The sequence below is a fragment of the Trachypithecus francoisi genome, unplaced genomic scaffold, assembly GCF_009764315.1.
Source record: "Trachypithecus francoisi isolate TF-2019V2 unplaced genomic scaffold, Tfra_2.0 Lachesis_group10, whole genome shotgun sequence".
In the NCBI taxonomy this organism is placed as follows: domain Eukaryota; kingdom Metazoa; phylum Chordata; class Mammalia; order Primates; family Cercopithecidae; genus Trachypithecus; species Trachypithecus francoisi.
The window spans coordinates 77,078,781-77,099,026 of record NW_022681455.1 but is presented as its reverse complement, the minus strand read 5'-3'; the positions used below and the strand labels follow the sequence as shown (position 1 = coordinate 77,099,026).

At 40.0% G+C, this 20,246-nt stretch overlaps 1 protein-coding gene across 1 annotated transcript in view; it reads left to right on the top strand.

The window, feature by feature from the left end:
- Positions 1-20,246, top strand: part of LOC117087515 (cytochrome b-c1 complex subunit 2, mitochondrial) — a 31,340-nt gene that overhangs the window by 10,410 nt on the left and 684 nt on the right. The window contains exons 5-13 of the mRNA XM_033217783.1: positions 80-136; positions 383-507; positions 3,002-3,099; positions 6,537-6,594; positions 9,452-9,547; positions 9,850-10,049; positions 11,807-11,887; positions 14,072-14,148; positions 17,855-18,008. Of these exons, the coding sequence (XP_033073674.1) occupies positions 80-136; positions 383-507; positions 3,002-3,099; positions 6,537-6,594; positions 9,452-9,547; positions 9,850-10,049; positions 11,807-11,887; positions 14,072-14,148; positions 17,855-18,008 (946 nt within the window). The remainder of the gene's footprint in view (positions 1-79; positions 137-382; positions 508-3,001; positions 3,100-6,536; positions 6,595-9,451; positions 9,548-9,849; positions 10,050-11,806; positions 11,888-14,071; positions 14,149-17,854; positions 18,009-20,246) is intronic.

Here is a 20,246-nt window from a genome sequence, read left to right as displayed (position 1 = left end):
GTTGATACAACAGAAGATTATAAGGGAAAGCTTACTATCCTGCTTCAGATGATTTACTGTAGTTTATTTTCTAATTCAGTGTGACCGCAACAAGGGAAACCATGGCTTACACTGTGGAATGCCTGCGGGGTGATGTGTAAGTACCTGTGTGTGTTTAGGACTTCTGCTTTGAAAGAAATGCTAAACTGCTCACTTCTGGTCTTTGTAATGCATCCTTATGGCCTCTGACTTCCATTTTGGATTATTCTTCATAAACTGCTCATAAACACTGTGCTTACCACAAGGCCTAAAGTTTCACATTGAGAGCATTACAGCTATGTAGAATCTCAAATGTTAGTTTTACATTTTTGACTCGTAATTCTTATCTCGATGTCTTCTGTAGTGATATTCTAATGGAGTTCCTGCTCAATGTCACCACAGCACCAGAATTTCGTCGTTGGGAAGTAGCTGACCTTCAGCCTCAGCTAAAAATTGACAAAGCTGTGGCCTTTCAGAATCCACAGACTCGTAAGTACATTTCCAGATCACATTTGTTTCTAAGATACTGGGTTTTTTAGAATATCAATTTATAGAAGAAAAAAAAAATGCTGTCAAAATTTATTTTTTTATTTTTATTTATTTATTCTTTTGAGACAGAATCTCACTCTGTCACCCAGGCTGGAGTGCAGTGGCACAATTTTGGCTCACTGCAACCTCTGCCTCCTGGGTTCAAACAATTCTCCTGCTTTAGCCTCCCAAGCAGCTGGAATTATAGGTGTGCACCACTACACCTGACTACATTTTTGTATTTTTAGTAGAAACAGGATTTTGCCATGTCGGTCAGGCTGGAGTTCAGTCTTGAATTCCTGGCCTCAAGTGATCCACTCATCTCAGCTTCCCAAAGTGCTGGGGTTACGGGTGTGAGCCACCATGCCTGGCCAAATGTTTTACTACTTGAATTTGAAAATGTATTTTTCAAAAATTTGTTATTTAGATATGTTATTCTTTTGTTTCTAAACATTTATAATCATTTTTCATGTTTGATGGTAAGTAAATTGTAGGATCCTAGAAGTTTTTCCTGTTTCCTTCCCAATGTTTTGTTTTTGTTTTTTTGTTTTTGAGACAAGGTGTTGCTTGTTGCCCAGACTGGAGTGCAGTGGCATGATCTCACTGCAGCCTGAACCTTCTGGACTCAGTTGATCCTCCTACCTCAGCCTCCTGAGTAGCTGGGACTACAGGCACACCACCACACCCTGCTAATTTTTTTTTTTTTTTAATAGAGATGAGGTCTCACTATATTGCCCAGGCTGGTCTTGAACTCCTGGGCTGAAGTGATCCTCCCACCTCAGCTTCCCAAAGTGCTGGGTTTACAGGCGTGAGCCACTGTGCCTGACTCCCAATGATTTTTAAGAGTTGTTTCGCTTACACCAAATTCTGCACCAGTTTATTGCTGCTGCTATTATCGTTTACTGTTGTATTGCTATTATTGTTTAGCCATCTGCTCTTTATTGAATCTTTCCAAAGTAAGTAACTTAATTTTTTTAAGTAGGAATCTTTTTTGCTTTTATATTTTATGTTTATATAATGTCTGATTATATAATCTTGACAAGTACAACTGGTAATACAAGTCTATAAACAAGTGCTGCTGACTCCTGGGAGTCATTCAACTTCTGGTGGGAGCAGAAATGTGCAGGTAGAGCAGAAATAGGTCAACTCAGTGGCTCAGCATGGGACAGGCTCCCCTCCACATGCTGGCCTGGTGACTGATGTTATTTCATGGTGATGCTTGGTGTCATAGAGGAGCATGATCTTTGTTGCTCAGGATTTCTACTGAAGAAATAGATAGAATAGTACAATTTTAGAAAAGATGACCTATGTGTCCAGAGTGGCTTCTTCCCCACTGGCGGCAGTGAGACACCAGCCTGCATCTATTCTGTGTGAACAGTTACTGTGTGGTCTCCTGGCTGGTTTCTGCCTCCAGGTTTACATCTTGAGTCCATCTCCCACACAGCCATTACAGCGACCTTCTGACATGAAAGTAAGCCTTCTTATTAGCTGTGGGATAAAGTCTAAACAGCATATACGTATATGGCCTTGCATGATCTTACCAGCCCACTTCTCTTCATGCTCTACCCTCTTCTCGTCCCAGCTGCAATTCCCATTTGAATCAAATTATTGTTATACTTTATGCCTTTGTTTTGTCTGCTTCCTACACCTAAATTGCTGTTCCCAAATGATTTCCCCTGGGAAACACCAGCTCATTCTGTAAGATGGATCCCACATGTTACTTGTATTAATTGTTTTCTAATTCCCACTGCCCTTCCCTTTTACTTCTGTTGCACTTTTGACACACTGCCGATATTGCACCCATAATACTTCATTTCACAGGTTTTCGTCTTAAAATTTGAGGGCAGGCCTTGTATGTTCCACATCTCTGTATTTCTAGCATCTAGCACAGTGCCTCGCATAGGGAAGTTGCCAGGTAATGAGCAACTAAAGGAAACACTGCAGGCAAAAAGGCATTGAAGCAAGAAAGCAGGGAAAGCACCAAGCGCCACGGAGGAATAAGTCCCAGTGGAAGCTCACATTGGTCCCCTGAAAGCTGCCTGACAACCTCCTTATTACCTAGAGAGGAAACCTAGAAGTCAGTAAAATTCAGATCAAATGACTTGTGCTAGATCACATGGCAAGATGACAGCAAAACCATAACTAGATGGGGACGTCCTGAAACCCAGGCCGATATACCTTCCCAGTGATACCAGCTAGGTTAAAGTTAGAAAAGTGGTTTAGGTAGACTCCAGTATATAGAAGCTGTTGCCATGTAATCTCTTTTTTTCCTTAGCACATTCTACTGACAGAAACTGGCAGTTACTAGAGGTTAAATAATAATAATTTTAAGTCCTCTTAACATATGAATGCCAGAAGATGACCAAATTTGTATAGACTTGTTGCTTTCTAGGTTTAAAAACGTTGTCTTGACTGAAAGTGCATTTCCCTAAATGCTTCTTCACTTATCTCACAGACGTCATTGAAAATTTGCATGCAGCAGCTTACCGGAACGCCTTGGCTAATCCCTTGTATTGTCCTGACTATAGGATTGGAAAAGTGACATCAGAGGAGGTACCAATAAAACATACTTTGAAATGTGCTTGTTTTTCACATTAAATTGAACATCTACCATCTCAGGTTTGTTGGTTAATTTTTCTTTTTATCTTCTAACTTTAAGAAATTCAACGTGCTTGCTTTTTCATCCGCCTGCTTTTTAACTAAAATTTTATCTGAGCAATTCTTGTATATCCTTTAAGAAATGTTTTCATAAAAAAAAAAAAAAGAAATGTTTTCATGACTAAAGGGACATGATCATTAAAAAGTAAAATCAAGCAAAATGAAGGAAAAGATAACATCTCACACACCTAAAGGCACTCAATGTTAATACCTGGTATATTTTCTTCTAAATCCTTTTCTGTGTGTATGTATCTTTTGTGTTTGTTTGTTTTAAATATGGGGTCTTGCTGTGTTGCCTAGGCTGGTCTTGAACTCTTAGGCTCAAGCAGTCCTCCTGCCTCTGCCTCTCAAAGTGCTGGGATTACAGGCATGAGCCATTGCACCCAGCCTGTGTATCTTTTTTAAACAGTATTTAAATGTTTAAGTAGCATAATAGGGGCTGGGCCCAGTGGTTCACCCCTATAATCACAGCACTTTGGGAGGCCGAGGCAGAAGGATCACTTGAGGCGAGGAGTTCAAGAGCAGCCTGGGCAGCATAGCAAGACCCTGTCTCTAAAAAAAAAAAAAAAAAGTGTGTGTATACGTACATATATATAAAATAGGTCCTTTGACTAAAACTCTTTAGTCTCTCTGAATTCGTAAATAAGACTTGAGCCCACTTCCGGCCGGGCGCGGTGGCTCAAGCCTGTAATCCCAGCACTTTGGGAGGCCGAGACGGGCAGATCACGAGGTCAGGAGATCAAGACCATCCTGGCTAACACGGTGAAACCCCGTCTCTACTAAAAAATACAAAAAACTAGCCGGGCGAGGTGGCGGGCGCCTGTAGTCCCAGCTACTCGGGAGGCTGAGGCAGGAGAATGGCGTGAACCCGGGAGGCGGAGCTTGCAGTGAGCTGAGATCCGGCCACTGCACTCCAGCCCCGGCGACAGAGTGAGACTCCGTCTCAAAAAAAAAAAAAAAAAAAAAAAGACTTGAGCCCACTTCCTTAGCTCCCGTTCCATCCTCGCTCGCTCATTCATGTTCTTTGGCACACCAGCCTCCCTTTGCTGGCTATTGGGATTTGTCACATGCCGCAGCCATATGTGCATCTTATAACTTAGTTTCCAAAACATGAAACATTGAATGCTAAATCTACAAGTATAGGTATGTGCATATAATCTTCATTTCCTATTCCACCCAGACCCAAAAACAAATTTTATCCAAAGACATTAAGAGAAAAATTTGGAATTATCAACACCTTCAAAGTATATCTGACTCAAAAATTTAAGGTTTTTATTCTCGTTTCGTTCCTAGTTAGCTGTTACAGAAAACTAAACTGTATCCCTTCTCTTTTTGACTTATCAATTAATAATTTGATGCCTTCCGTTCATATGGCACTTTTATTTAGAAATTTTAACTTATATCATCCAACTTGAACAGACAGCAGTTTTTCATAAGATTGGACTCTAATGTTTTGAAATTTTTTAGAAATCAAATTCACCCTCATGAAGATGTGTCATTAAGATAGCTAAAAGAGTAGACATAGCAAAGGTTTATCCACAAGAATAGCTATTGTAATATTGTTTTATAATTGTGAAAAATTAGAAACAAGTTAATATCCAGCATTAGGGAACTAGTTAAATAACTTATAGAATGGAACAGTATTCAACCATTCCAAAATATTAGTTGATATGTAAAACTTACAGCATATTGTCACATAAAGGCAATTGACGAAATAGGACATCCCAAAAGGTCCCATTTTTTTTTTTAACAAAAGGTATGTATGTATGCATTTAGACAAATACCAAGGTGTTAACTGTGATAACTTGGTTATCTCAAAGTTAATAGTATTTTTTAAATGTGTCCCTAGGCTAAAGGAAACTAAAGAAATTGGCGCTAGAATACTTTGAGCAATAGCAGCATCAATAGAAAAACATCAATAGAAAAAGAGTATGACTTTCTAAGGTGACTCTATAGATATAGACACCATTCATTGTAGGGCATGGATTATGATAAATTGATTAAAAGCTCAGTTTCATTACTTTAGCCCAGTGATTCTCAAACGTTATCACTTTCCTTCCTGAGGAGCCTTTCAAGCCATTTTTTTCTAAACCTCTTATTTTTAATACTACAGATACAGATACAGTTTATGTACTGTATATTTGTACCTTATACATAAAAGTAGTGAGTTTTTTTTTCTTAGTTACCCCAAACCAATTTTCACCCATCTGGAAGGGATAGCATTTCTGTTTAAAGTACAAGTTTTAGCCCTACTTTTGTATATTAAGCCTAAGGTAATAGTATAAACCAGTGATTACCAAGTCTCGCCAATCTTCAGATCCCCTAAGTGTTTGACTGGATGGATGGGTAGTTCGTTGGTTTTAAATAAGAATTCTAGGATTCCACATTTAATATTTTGTATCAGTCTGTAGGGTAAGTCCCAAGAATGGGGGACAATGACCGTTTTTGTTTTTCAAGCTCTCTGAGTAATTCTGTGATCATACAGTTTGGACACCCTGGTATAGACAATGACTTCATGGTCAGAAAAGCTTTGTAGAGATTGGCTTCAAAGATGGACGAGAAGGGTGTTGTGGTAAAACTCTGTTAGCCCTGTTATAGAATGTTAATAGTGCTCCATTACTACCTATATAAACACAAAAGAAACCTGATACACTACGTAAGCTACATTATAATAAAAATTATAGTCCATTTTTTCAAGTTTAGGCCAGTGTATGCTCTAATTTCTTTTTATTCCTTTTTTTTTTTTTGAGACAAGAGTCTTGCTCTATCACCCAGGCAGGAATGCAGTGGCACGATCTCAGCTCACTGCAACCTCTGCCTCCTGGGTTCAAACAATTCTCGTACCTCAAACCACCCAAGAAGCTGGGATTACAGGCATACACCACCACGCCTGGCTCATTTTTGCGTTTTTAGTAGAGTCAGGATTTCAGAGTGTTGCCCGGGCTGGTCTCAAATTCGTGACCTCAAACAATCTGCCAGCCTTGGCCTCCCAGAGTGCTGGGAGGCACCCAGCCTCTTTTTATTCCTTTTATAAATAACAGCTTTATTGAGATGTAATTCACCATACTATACAACCTATTTAAAGTGTACACAATTCAGTGATTTTCATTATATTCACAGAGTTGTGCAACCATGACCACAATTAGGTTCTAGTTCTTTTAAGCAATGGTTTTTATAATAAAATCCCAGGGTAATTAACCTCAGTACCATGTAGTGTATTACAGCAGCTATTTATATAAGGCTAAGGATTTTCTTCCAAACTGTACTTTTATGTTTTTACAGCTTTTTGTATTTATGCTAATATAACCTAATAGTGTTTTTAACTTCCCCAGTTACATTACTTCGTTCAGAACCATTTCACAAGTGCAAGAATGGCTTTGATTGGACTTGGTAAGTTGAGTATTGCCTGCCTATCAGTTTGCTTCCTTAAGAGCAATTCCTTAAACTAATTACATGAACATAGGATTGAACAAAATTTGAAAATTTCAGCCTTCTATTTATGTCAGACAGGCAATATATCATAGGATTTTAATTGCTAGTCATTTGTTTTGGAAAGTAGAATCCACCATTTAAATTTGTAAACCTCTGGCTTTAAATTCTTTACAGTATTTGTAAAACCTGTGACAAAGGTGAATTTCTCAAAGCAAAGAGCTTTTACAGACTGTTTTTTAAAAGGAAGTACAGCTTACTAGAAAAACAGGCAAAGGGCATGAGCAGACAGTTCATGGGAGAAATGTGTTTGTATATGTGTAGCCAACTATCTTTGTTTTAAATGATCAGCCTCACTAATAATTAAGAAAATTTTAATCTGTGATATTGGCAAAATTAAAAGATAAATTAAAATTTAAATTAAAATTAAAAATTAAAAGACACTGCCCAGAGTTAACCAGAGTATGGAGAAATAGGCACTCTCACAAATTGTTAGTAGGAATATAAACTAGTACATTTTGGGAGATCTTTTTGAATATATCTGTTAAAATTCTAGGCTGGGTATGGTGGCTCACGCCTGTAATCCTAGCACTTTGGGAGACTGAGATGAGCGGATCACCTGAGGTCAGGAGTTCAAGACCAGCCTGGCCAACCTGGTGAAAACCCCGTCTCTACTAAAAATACAAAAATTAGTCGGGCATGGTGATTCAAGCCTGTAATCCCAGCTATCGGGGGGCTGAGGAGGAGAATCGCTTGAACCCGGGAGGCAGTAATTTCAGTGAGCCAAGATCATGCCACTGCATTCCAGCATGGGCGACAGAGCGAGACTCTGTCTCAAAAAAATAAAATTCTAAATGTTTATACTCGTGGACCCAGTGACTTTTAAGAATTTGTCTTACAGAAACATTAGGTCAAGTTTACAAAATAGTTGCATGAGAATATCATTTGTAATATTTTTTGTTTTGTTTTGCAAATAACAGCTTAAGATATTATTTACATGCCATAAAATTCACCGTTGCAGTGTATAGTTCTGTGGTTTTTAATAAATTAGCTATTACCACTACCTAATTTCAGGGTGTGTTTATCATCCCCCCCAAAAGCCCCATACCCATTAGCAGTCATTCCCCATTCTCATCTTCCCCCTGCCTGTGGCATGCACTAATCTACTTTTTTTTTTTTTTTAAGACATGGAGGTCTCATTCTTTTGCCCAAGCTGGAGCACAGTGGCACAATCATAGCTCACTTGAACTCCTAGGCCCAGGTGATCCTCCGACCTCAGCCTCCTAAGTAGCAATAATCTATTTTGTCTCTATAGATTTGACTGTTCTGGACATTTCATATAAATGGAATCATACAGTATGTGGCCATTTGTAACTGGCTTTTCTTACTTAGCATAACGTTTTCAAGGTCCATCCATATTGGAGCATGTGTCAATGTCTCATTCCCTTTTATGGCTCAAGAATACTCCATTACCACATTTTGTTTCTTCATTCATTGGCATTTGGGTTGTTTCCACCTTTTGGCTGTCGTAAATATAAACATTCATGTGTACATTTTTCTTAGGACACCTGTTTTTAGTTCGTTTGGTTATGTCTAAGAATAGAATTGCCAGGACATATGGCAACTCTGTTTAACCATTTGGGGAACCGCCAGACTGTTTTCCAAAGTAGCTGCACCATTGTACATTCCCACCAGTAATGCACAAAGGTGTCAATTTCCCCACATCCTTACCAACACTTACTGTCTGTCTTTCTGACCATGACCATCCTACTGGGTGGGAAGTGGTTGTTGTGGTTTTGGTTTGTATTTCCCTAATGACAAATGACATTGAACATATTTTCATGTGCTTTTTTTGTCCATTTGTATAACTTATTTGTTTTTTGGTTTTTTGAGACAGAGGCTTTCTCTGTCGCCCAGGCTGGAGTGCAATGGTGCAATCTTAGCTCACTGCCACCTCCACTTCCCAGGTTCAAGCAATTCTCTGGCCTCAGCCTCCCAAGTACCTGGGATTACAGGTGCACGCCACCATTCCTGGCTAAGTTTTGTAATTTTAGTAGAGATGGGGTTTCACCATGTTGGCTGGGCTGGTCTCGAACTCCTGAGCTCAGGTGATCCACCTGCCTCGGCTTCCCAAACTGTTGGGATTACAGGTGTGAGCCCCCGTGCCCAGTCGACTTTGGAGAAATGTCTGTTCAAGTCTTGCCTATTTTTTAATTGGGTTTTTTTCTTAATTGTTGAGTTGTAAAGGTTCTTTATATATTTTGGATACTCAAGCTGTTAGCAGATATATTATCTGCAAATATTTTCCTGCATTTCATGGGTCCTCTTTTTACTTTCTTGATATAGTGTTCTTTGATGGACAATGCAGTGTTGTTTTAAGAGCCAACTATTAGAAACATGCTAACGTCCCTCAGGAGGGGACTGATCAAATAAATGGTGGTACAGCCATAGAAAGGGATTCTTTATAACCATTAAATATTTGATATAGACTAAACACTTAGAAATTTTTAAATTATGAAAGATCAGTTAGAAACAACATCAGTAGAATGATACCATTTTAGAAATAAATTGAGGATAATATTAACTACACAAAAAAATTCTAGATGAATAGTAATACTAAGTATATAGTAAATAGTTTAGTAATAGTAAACTATAGTAAACTGGGTATCTCTGGAAGAGTGGCATTATGGCAAGAAGACTTACTTATTTCTGTAATGTTCGGATTTTACAATCATATTTTTAAAACAAAGAAAAAATATTTTACGATTGTGTTTTAGTAATTCTGGTTCTAGCTTTGTTTTTACTTTTGTTGAAACAGGTGTGAGTCATCCTGTTCTAAAGCAAGTTGCTGAACAGTTTCTCAACATGAGGGGTGGGTTTGGTTTATCTGGTGTGAAGGCCAAATACCGTGGAGGTAAGCATTTCATTCTATTAGGGTTAATTTGTCAGAAGGGCGTTTCCCCACTAGAATAGCATGTCGAGGTGGAATAGGCCTGAATATTTACTATTCAACAGTCTCGGCGTAGAATCGGATGACTTGGATGTTGTATTTTAAGCATATGTTTTGTGTGTATTTGGGGACAGGATGGTATGGGGAAAGCATGGAGCCACAGAAAAGACTCGTGGGTCAATACTGTGTTTTAGGAAATAGTGAAGAATGAAACCAATGGTGAACAAGCCATTTTCTTCTTCCTTCTATCCTTAACCTGGCCCCAGGTGAAATCCGAGAACAGAATGGAGACAGTCTTGTCCATGCTGCTCTTGTAGCAGAAAGTGCTGTCGCGGGAAGTGCAGAGGCAAATGCATTTAGTGTTCTTCAGCATGTCCTCGGTGCTGGGCCACATGTCAAGAGGGGCAGCAACACCACCAGCCATCTGCACCAGGCTGTTGCCAAAGCAACTCAGCAGCCATTTGATGTGAGTCTGAACAGTTGGTATCTCTCCTTTTGCTTTCAAAGGCTCAGTATTTAAGATGTAATTCTGATAATCTACTCTTAAAAAGTAAGACAAACACACAGAAAATCTTTGTACAATTGAAGAGATAGCCAGGCTTGATTTTAGTATATTTGAGGGTCTATCAAAAACTCACTGGCTTTTCTACTTTGTCTATTACTTGTCATTAGTCATATAGAAAAAGGAATTTAATGCTTAGAAATAAAGGGAATCCACATATCCGTTCCCTTTAGAATGAAGTTGTAGATATTAAACTTTCCCCTGGATTCTAACTAGTCTTTTTTTCTAGATTTTCTTTTGTCCCCTTCTGTTCTTGTGGCTACTTCCTGAATCTCACTATTCTTTGTTTTCCAACCAAGTGGACAAGATGAACACCAAGAAATTTTTACAGACTCACTCTTCCAACTTGAGATTAAATTTAAAAAGAAAAATGAGAGGCTGGGCACAGTGGCTCACGACTAAAATCCCAGCACTTTGAGAGGCTGAGGTGGGCGGATCACTTGAGGTCAGGAGTTCGAGACCAGCCTGGCCAACATGGTGAAATCCCCATCTCTCCTAATCCAATAAAGTAATTTAATAGAAATTCCTAGTTCAGAACTTGGCCAGAAATTTGGAGTATAAATAGGATGGCCTCAGAATTACAATTAAAGAAATTGAAGTCCAAGCCAGCTGCGGTGGTTCACGCCTATAATCCCAGCACTTTGGGGGGCCAAGACAGGCGGATCACGAGGTCAGGAGATCGAGACCATCCTGGCTAACACAGTGAAACCCCGTCTCTGCTAAAAATACAAAAATTAGCTGGGCATGGTGGCGCACACCTGTAGTCCCAGTTACTTGGGAAGCTGAGGCAGAAGAATCACTTGAACCCAGGAGGCGGAGGTTTCAGTGAGCCAAGATCGTGCCACTGCACTCCAGCCTGGGCGACAGAGCGAGACTCTGTCTCAAAAAATAGAAAAAAAAAAAGAAATTGAAGTCCATTCTTATGCTTTACATGGACTGAGCCAATGGTTCGCCAAGTTTAATGTACATAAGAATCACCTGGAACACTTGTTAAAAATCTGGGCTCCCAGGCTACATCCACAGGGACCTGAATCAGTAAGTCCATTTCAGGAAGCTGAAAGTTTGTATTTTTAATAAGAACTCAGGTAATTTTTACATAAATGGTCCACATAATCACTGTAAATCGGGTTCACCCTAGAGAGCTAAAAGCTCTGCTCAAACTAGATAGCAATATCCCTGTTATTCAGAGGCTAAACTCTTGATACCTTGGACATCTGGATAATGACCACTAAGCAGAAATTTTTCTCTTAACTTTTTGACTTGAGTGTATAAGAGAAATAAAAGTAAATTGGTGAAAAAGTCCCTACCAGCAGCAGAGAGAAGAAACCAGGTCTGCCTAATGCCAAAGCCCATCTGTATTATAATAATAATATTTGTGGATTCGTGTTTGCATTAACCTTTAATCATCTAAAGAGGGTTAGAAAATACCCAGCATAAGGGAAAGGGAGCAGTCATTTTAGAAATATTTAAATGAAGAAACAAAGCCGTGATAGTTCTGAAGATACAGAATACTTTAGTTCTTGACAGAACTGATTAAGTAAAATATTAACCTATTTTGTTTATACTGTGAAGGTCCAAGTTTTTTCTAAGCAAACTTAAAAGAAATCGTGCCCTGTTTTACCTGGCAGAATATCATACAGTAAAGTCTCATTATCTTTCAGGTTTCCGCATTTAATGCCAGTTACTCAGATTCTGGACTCTTCGGGATTTATACTATCTCCCAGGCCACAGCTGCTGGAGATGTAAGTTGCATACTCACCAAACTTCTTTCATTAACAAGTTATTTTCCCCCTCGGCCATGAACATGTTTTCAGTTAAAATATGGAGTGTTTGAATGCAGTGCAATAACTTATCAGAGCTCTGTATAGTATGATATCATTGAAGCATTATCTGCTATAGGGAAATTTACACATGTATACTAATGCTTCCAGGAAAGAGGAGAGAATTGCCTACTTGAAATTTTGGTTCTGGTTGGACAAGTTGCATTGAGTTGGCTCTGAAACATCTAAATTGAGAACCCAGAAGAGGGGAAGGCCAAGATGTTTATTTGCAAGTCTTCAGTATAGAGATTGTGTAGAAATCAGGGATATGTATGAATGATTGTAGGAAAAGAAAACTAAAGCTCAGTTTCTGGGAAAGAACACCATTTAAGGAGCAAGTGGCTAAGAAAAATGGCCCAGGTAAACAGAAAGAAAAAGAGAAGCTGTTATATTTGAAGGCTAGGAAAGAGAGAATGTTTGACACCATTTTGACCCACAGTGAAATAACATTCATTACCACTGAGAAGTCTGGTAGTTTCAGCAAACTGGGACATCATGGGTGATCTTAACAGTTTTGACTAGAGTAGTGGAAACTGGCTAAAATGTGTAGTGATTAAGGAATGAATGACAAGAAATGAGAGGTTGGTGTAGGCTAGTGGAGCTTAGACATTCAAGGAGCAGGCTGTTTTAGGAGAGTTTACACAGATTAAGTTGAAAGAGACATTCAGACTGAACAAAAAGATCGGAGCAGTTATCGGAGACAGAAAATTATAAATGGCTCAAGTCTGAGAAAGGAATACGTGGGATCCAGCACACAAGTGGACTGTTTAGCCTTACAGACAGGCTAATATTGGAAGATACTGGGAATATGGGGAAGTAACGCCTCAGTGAGACAGGAGGCTAAGTCATGTTTTGACAGAGAAGGGAGGAAAGTTTAAAGAAAAGGGAAGTTTGGGACAAATAGTGAGGTACACAAAAAGTGGGTATTCGCTGTAGTATAGGTGTATCCTTGAAATCAGCGACCACAAATTCATAGTACAGTCAGTCAGCACTGTCATGTAATTTTTCCTCCGTTGCATTCACAAGCGTAATGGAGAAATGGAGGAGGTAGGTATTAGAGTTAATCCCAGGTTGGAATCCTGCAAAGTGGGCAGGTCAGAAGTATGAGGATATAGCAAGGGAGTTGGGAGCATTGGAGCATTGGCAAGAGTGATTAAAAGGATGATTCAGGGATCTAGGCTCAATAGAGAAGTGAAGCCAGAGGGGGCCTGATAAATTGAAAGACTGGACAAGTCAAGGAACTAGAGATCTTGATAAAGTGGAAGAATAAGGATAGTGAAATTAAAGACTGAGATCGGGGTCTTAGAATTGAGGACTTCAGAGGTATGCAAATCTAGGCTATGATCAGGTCTGGGGTGTGGCTATGAAAATGGGCAGCAAAAATGAAGGGGAAACAGAGGTCCTAGAATTTAGGTGATCAGAGGGAAAAATAAGTAGCAGACTCAGCCAGCATTGGGATGGAGAAAATCATGGCCAGATTTATTTACTTATTCAACAAATATTTACCAAGTACCCACATCCCTGGAACTTTATTCTTTCTTTCTTTTTTTAAATACCATACAAGGATTCAGATTCCTTCTTGACTCTGGCTTAGTAAGTATGGACAAGCCTTACAAATTGGCTGTGTATGGATTACTACTCTCTTCTTAGTGAATAGTAAGAGATAGCAGTATTAATGGCATGACACTGCAAGAGTCTGGAGAAGTTTTAAAGGTGCTTATTCTTTATGGGTGATTAGAAATCTATGTGTTTGGCCGGGTGTGGTGGCTCACACCTATAATCCCAACACTTTGGGAGGTTGAGGTGAGAGGATCACTTGAGCCCACACATCTCTAAAAACTAAAAAATTAGCCAGGCCTGGTAGGATGCACCTGTAGTCCTAGCTTCTTGGGAGGCTGGGGCAGAAGGATTGTGTACAAACAGCTGCTTTATGAACATAGGAAGAATAAGGAACCCATAGTGATGACAGCATTCCACGTGGACACTGTGCTGTTTGTCTGGAACTAACCTTCCATCTGTGTCTTTGCCTCAGTAAAGAAGCGTGTCAGTGCTGCAGGAGACTCTGGTACTGACCACAGATGACCAACTTTTACTTATCTGTCCTAGGTAATCAAGGCTGCGTATAATCAAGTCAAAACAATAGCTCAAGGAAACCTTTCCAACACAGATGTCCAAGCTGCCAAGTAAGTCTCCGTGTTAACTGTGTTTTATGTTTTTGTTATTTGAAAGTTGTATTCTTTTCATATTATAACAATATTACAATATATGCTCATAAGGACTGAGAAGCACAAAAAGCATAAAAAGGGAAACATCCCCATATCCTACCACCTAAAGATATAATTGTTAACATTTTGACCAGTCACAGTGGCTCACGCCTATAATGCCAGCACTTTGGGAGGCCAAGGCAGGTGGTTCATTTGAGACCAGGAGTTTGAGACCAGTCTGGGCAACATAGCAAGACCTTGTCTCCACAAAAATTAGAGAATAATTGTTAACATTTTTCTTAGTTTATTGATCACACATTTTTAAACATAATTGTTAATATTGTATATATAGATGCTGCTTGACTTACACTGGGGTTACATCCTGAGAAATCCATAAATCAAAAACGCATTTAATACCCTGATAAACCAGTCATATAGTCAAACAATCATAAGTTAAACCATCGTAAGTTAGGACCATCTGTATACTTTTTTATCCTATTTAAATAGCATCCTTATTATAGAAGTTTGAAAATTACAAATAAAAGACAAAAATAATCTGATTCCCTACCAATGATTCTATATTTTCATTGATTCAAATTACTAAAAATTTAAACAATATTCATTGGTGTGTCAAAATACACTTGTGCGTTTTCTGCAGTTATAAAGATATCTTTGGGCTTAAAATATTTTTGTATTTCATATTACTTTCTTGGTGTAGATTCCCAACTGAGTTAAAGAGTTATAAACATAATGAAAGGCTCCATGTTAGAGTGCATATATGTGTGTATATTTAAATAATACATTTGCCCAGGCGCAGTTGCTCACACCTGTAATCCCAGGACTTTGGGAGGCTAGGGCAGGAGGATCGCTTGAGGCCAGGAGTTCAGCCAGCCTGGGTAATGTGGCAAGACCCTGTCTTTACAAAAAGATATTTAAAACTAGCCAGGTGTGTTGGTGTGTGCCTGTAGCCCCAGCTACTCAGGAGGCTGAGGAAGGAGGATTGCTTGAGCCCAGGAGTTTGAGGTTGCAGTGAACTAAGATCATGCCATTGCACTCCAGCCTGGGCAACAGAGCAAGACCTTGTCTCTTAAAAAAAAAAAAAAAAAAAAAAAAGGTATATATTTCTAAGTCACAAATCTAAAGAGATTGTACCAGTTTCTAATCATACCACCAGTATGTAAGAGTACCTATTCTACAATAGTTTCTTTCTTCATTACTGATTTATACCCAAAACAGATCTGATTTTGTTTTGTTTTATAAGAAAGACTAAAATATTTGTCTGCTTTTTGGCAATTTTTAAATCCCCACTGTCCAGATTGAAGGTGTTAACAACACTCCTAATTCATTAGTAGTTCGAGGGTTTCTCTAAAAGAAAGACTTGGGACAAAGTTGGAAATCAATCTGCATTTTCATATAGCAGTTTAAGACATTTAAGTTTGACTCCATCTACTTAGGACAATTCAAAATGTGAATTTTGCAACTCCAGTGGTTGTTATGATCATTTAGTATTGCCCACAGGGGAAGTATGACAGGGTGAATTACAACCCAGGATGGAACAACTTTTTAGTCATTTCTGTTTCCATTAGTATTGTTAAGTTTTGTTATGCTGAGCACACTACAAAATTCCCCACCTGCCTTTTTAATCATACCTTGTGCTCACTGAGACAAATCTCAGCAAGAGGCAGGAGTTGCTTCACTAATCAAAACCTCACGTTAAAATAGTTTTACCTAGATCCAAGTTCTAGTCCAAAATCAGAAAGCAATCTCTGGTGTTTATTCAGTACAGTTTTGTACTGACAGCTTTCCAAATAGTAATGTATACAGTACAGTACTTGGTGAACTGAAGAAATAGAATGGAGGCCATTAGCACTGTAAGTTGTTAGTTTGCCTGTTTACCAAAAACACGTTGAAGAGTTTTGGGGCGAATACCTTAAAATTGCCCTGTTTCACTGCATAAGAGGAACTGGCTTGACTCTACTTCACCCTTGGTGGAAACTAACAGGCCCTAAAAGAGGCAGCAACAGCTGAAGTGGATACCGCAGAAATAGACAGCAGAAGCTCTTTCAGACACCCCCGAAACCTGCCAAAACTCACAGGTAATACAAGTGAAATGGTAGCATAAGAAGAAAATAAACATGAGAATCTTCAAACTGTAAGCATCGAAAGGTATCCTCCATCCAAGAAGAGAACCCAGTTCATACAAGGAAAAGGCAAAAGGAAAAGGTCAAGACTGTGACCTTTATGACACTGTGACCCCAGCCGTGGGCCAGGTGGAGTTGTCTGTGGTGACACCCCAGTTTGACAGAAGGGTCTTCAAGATCCCTAGTCTGCACACTCTAGCAGCCAGAAGGTAGGTTGATAATACACACTGTCCCCAGCTTGCCATGGATCACCTTACAGTTTTTCAACCTGGCTACAGAGCAATACCATCGCAATTTCAGCTTCCAGTCATGGGTCACATAACAATGGGGATACGTTACGAGAAATGTGGTGTTAGGTGGTTTCATCACTGTGTGAACCTCATGGTGTACTTACACAAATGTAGGTGGTATAGCCTACTACACACATAGGTCTGTGTTATAGTCTGTGGCTCCTAGGCTACAAACCTGTACAGCATGCACTATATACTGAATACTGTAGGCAGTTATAACACAATGGTAAGTATTTGTGCATCTAAACATAGGAAAGGTACAGTAAAAATAAAGCACAAAAGATTAAAAAAAATATGCCATTATAGGACATTTACCATGAATGGAGCTGGCAGGACCAAAAACTCCTGCTTTCAAGTGAGTCAGTGAGTGAGTGGTGAGTAAATGGGAAGGCCTAGGACATTACTGTGCACTGCTGTAGATGCTAAACACTGTAAACATAGGCTACGTGAAATTTATTTTTTTAAAATTGCACTACAGCATTATGTTGTCACTAAGTAATAGGAATCTTTCAGCTCCCTAATAATCTTATGGGACCCCATTATATATGTGGTCCATCATTGACCAAAAACGTCATTATGTAGTATATGACTATACCTTGAATTTTGATCTTTTCCTAGGCTAGTGATATACAGTACATGAGATAATCAATACTTTCTTATAAAATGGGCTTATGTTAGATGACTTTTGCCCAACTGCAGGCTATTGTAAGTGTTCTGAGCACATAGGAGGTAGGCTGGGCCAAGCTATGATGTTGGATACGTTAGGTGTATTAAATGCACTTTTGACTGCCATCTCAGTGGATGGCAACCCTCTCACTGACAGCAGAGAGATCTTCCTCACTGTGCCAGTAGGCAGGAAAAAGAGCATGCTGCGACTGGCCAGTGACGTGTAGAGGATCCAGATTGCACAACCAGATCCAGAGGCCTTGGGAAGCATTAGGGAGCTCTCCAGCTGTCTCACTCAAATCTGTAGCAGCATATGGACCCACAAATGGAGGCCAAAGTGGGCCCTCAATTGGACACTTTGGCAACCCTGACGAGATTTCTTCCCTTCAGACTTACTGTTTTAGTGTCATGTTCCAGAGAAGGGAGCGCCGTTCTTCTTGGGGAATTCAGGAAGAGGGAGACACGCCGTTACTATATCTATTCAATAAAGCTTTGATGTTCGCAGCCCCTCGCTACCATCCAGAAAAAAAATAATAATTGCCTTGCTCTGTAGCTCTGTAAAACTGACTTCTGCCTTTTATTGCACAGGAACAAGCTGAAAGCTGGATACCTAATGTCAGTGGAGTCTTCTGAGCGTTTCCTGGAAGAAGTCGGGTCCCAGGCTCTAGTGGCTGGTTCTTACGTGCCACCATCCACAGTCCTTCAGCAGATTGATTCAGTGGCTAATGCTGATATCATCAATGTAAGTAAATGAAAACGTACGATTTAACAACATGGAACTTAATGATCCAATTTCAGAAGGATGCATAAGCGTCCTCGGGCGGTATATGCTATTCTCATGTTTGGTGCCCATCTACTTAATATGGAGGCGGGAGGGCCCATTCCCATAAGATCTGCAACAAGCTTCCTTGTCAGCTCGAGTGTATGTATCTTCCTCCTTCAAATAAACTACCATTAGGTTAAACTCTGCTGTCAGTGAGAGCGCTGCCGTCCACTGAGATGGCAGTCAGAAGTGCATTTAATACACCTGATGTATCAAACATCAGGTTAAATTAATGGTAGTTTATAATACGGGCTTATGTTAGATGACTAGAGGTAAAGAAGAGTCAAGTATTGGCAGTTTCATGTCATCCAACCTAAATATGAAGTTTGCTATTTTTCCTCTTCAAGTATTTCACCATCCAGCATCTTAAGATTTTCTTTACTCTTCTAAGCCTAAGACATTCTTCCGTTCTTGTTAATTTTTTTTTTTCACATATGTTATTGTTCCCTACAAGACTGAGCTGTTTTGAGGGCAAGGACTATGTCATGTACTTCTTTGTGTTCCCTACTGTGCCTAACAAGCACATGACCTACAGAATTAATCCTAAGTAAGTGGGTTTTCCCCATTTTCTACATTAAACTTACCAACTCGCCTTCCATTGTACATGTCTCAGCCATCTTCTCACCAACAGGTCTACTTTGTATAGGGACAGTGGGGATAAGAAAAAAGAAAAAATAAAAAACCAAGCTGGGTGCAGTGGCTCATGCCTGTAATCCCAGCACTTTAGAAGGCTGAGGTGGGCAGATTGCTTGAGCCCAGGAGTTCAACACCAGACTGGGCAATGTAGCAAAACCCCATCTCTACAAAAAAGTACAAAAATTAGCTAGGCTTGGTGGCATGTGCCTGTAGTCCCAGCTACTCAGGAGACTGAGGTCGGAAGGTGGCTTGAGCTGGGAACGCAGAGGTTACAGTGAGCCAAGATCATGCCACTGTACTCCAGGCTGGGCAACAGAGTGAGACCCTGTCTCAAATAAAAAAAGAGACAAGGCTATTTTAAGAAAGTAACCCTGACTTGATTTCACTTGGCCCCTAATCATCATCATTTCATACTCTTCTTTTTTTTTTCTTTTTTTGAGACGGAGTCTCGCTCTGTTGTCCAGGCTGGAGGGAGTGCAGTGGCGCTCTCAGCTCACTGCAACCTCCGCCTCCCGGGTTCACGCCATGTTCCTGCCTCAGCCTCCCGAGTAGCTGGGACTACAGGTGCCTGCCACCACGCCCAGCTAATTTTTTGTATTTTTAGTAGAGACGGGGTTTCACCGTGTTAGCCAGGGTGTTCTCGATCTCCTGACCTCGTGATCCGCCTGCCTTGGCCACCCAAAATGCTGGGATTACAGGTGTGAGCCACAGCCCCGGCTCATTTCGTACTCTTCTGAGTGACTGTCCTCATCTTATATCCCATCATCATGTGCATCCCAACCCAACTGCTTCCACCACCACCTCTCCTTCATAGTGATAAGATAAGCTGGCCTGAGAATATGGGGGCTGCTGCTCCACCTACACCTGACTCATGACACTACACTTAACCAGTCTTTGAACGTGGAAGTAGTGGCATAAAGAATCCTCTAGGGTATAAAGTTTTACTTTTAAGTTAACAATCATTGTATTTTTGTTGACCCAGACGATTTGCCATTGTAATACAGAAACAGGAAAGTGTATCCCTGCCTGAAGCCACACTACTGTATTTGAGAGTATCAGTGGTGTTTTCCTTATCTCTCTTTTAACAGCTACCCTCTTACCAGAGCATTGCTCTTGCTTGGTTCATTACACATACAATGGAACATTCAGAGGGGCAGCTAAGCTTTTCCCACACTGTCACAAATTAAAGCACCAGCCATCTCCTAGTTAATTTTCACAACAGCTATTATAGTAATTGCTGGCTTAGAATGTCCTATCCAAGGCCGGGTTGGTGGCTCATGCCTGTAATCCTAGCACTTTGGAAGGTCGACATGGGTGGATCACTTGAGGCTAGGAGTTCGAAACCGACCTGCCCAACATGGCGAAATCCGGTCTCTACTAAAAATACAAAAATTAGCTGGGCATGGTGCTGTATGCCTGTAATCCCAGCTCCTTGGGAGGCTGAGGCAGAGAATTGCTTGAACCTGGGAGGCGGAGGCTGCAGTGAGCCAAGATCACACCACTGCACTCCATGCTGGGTGA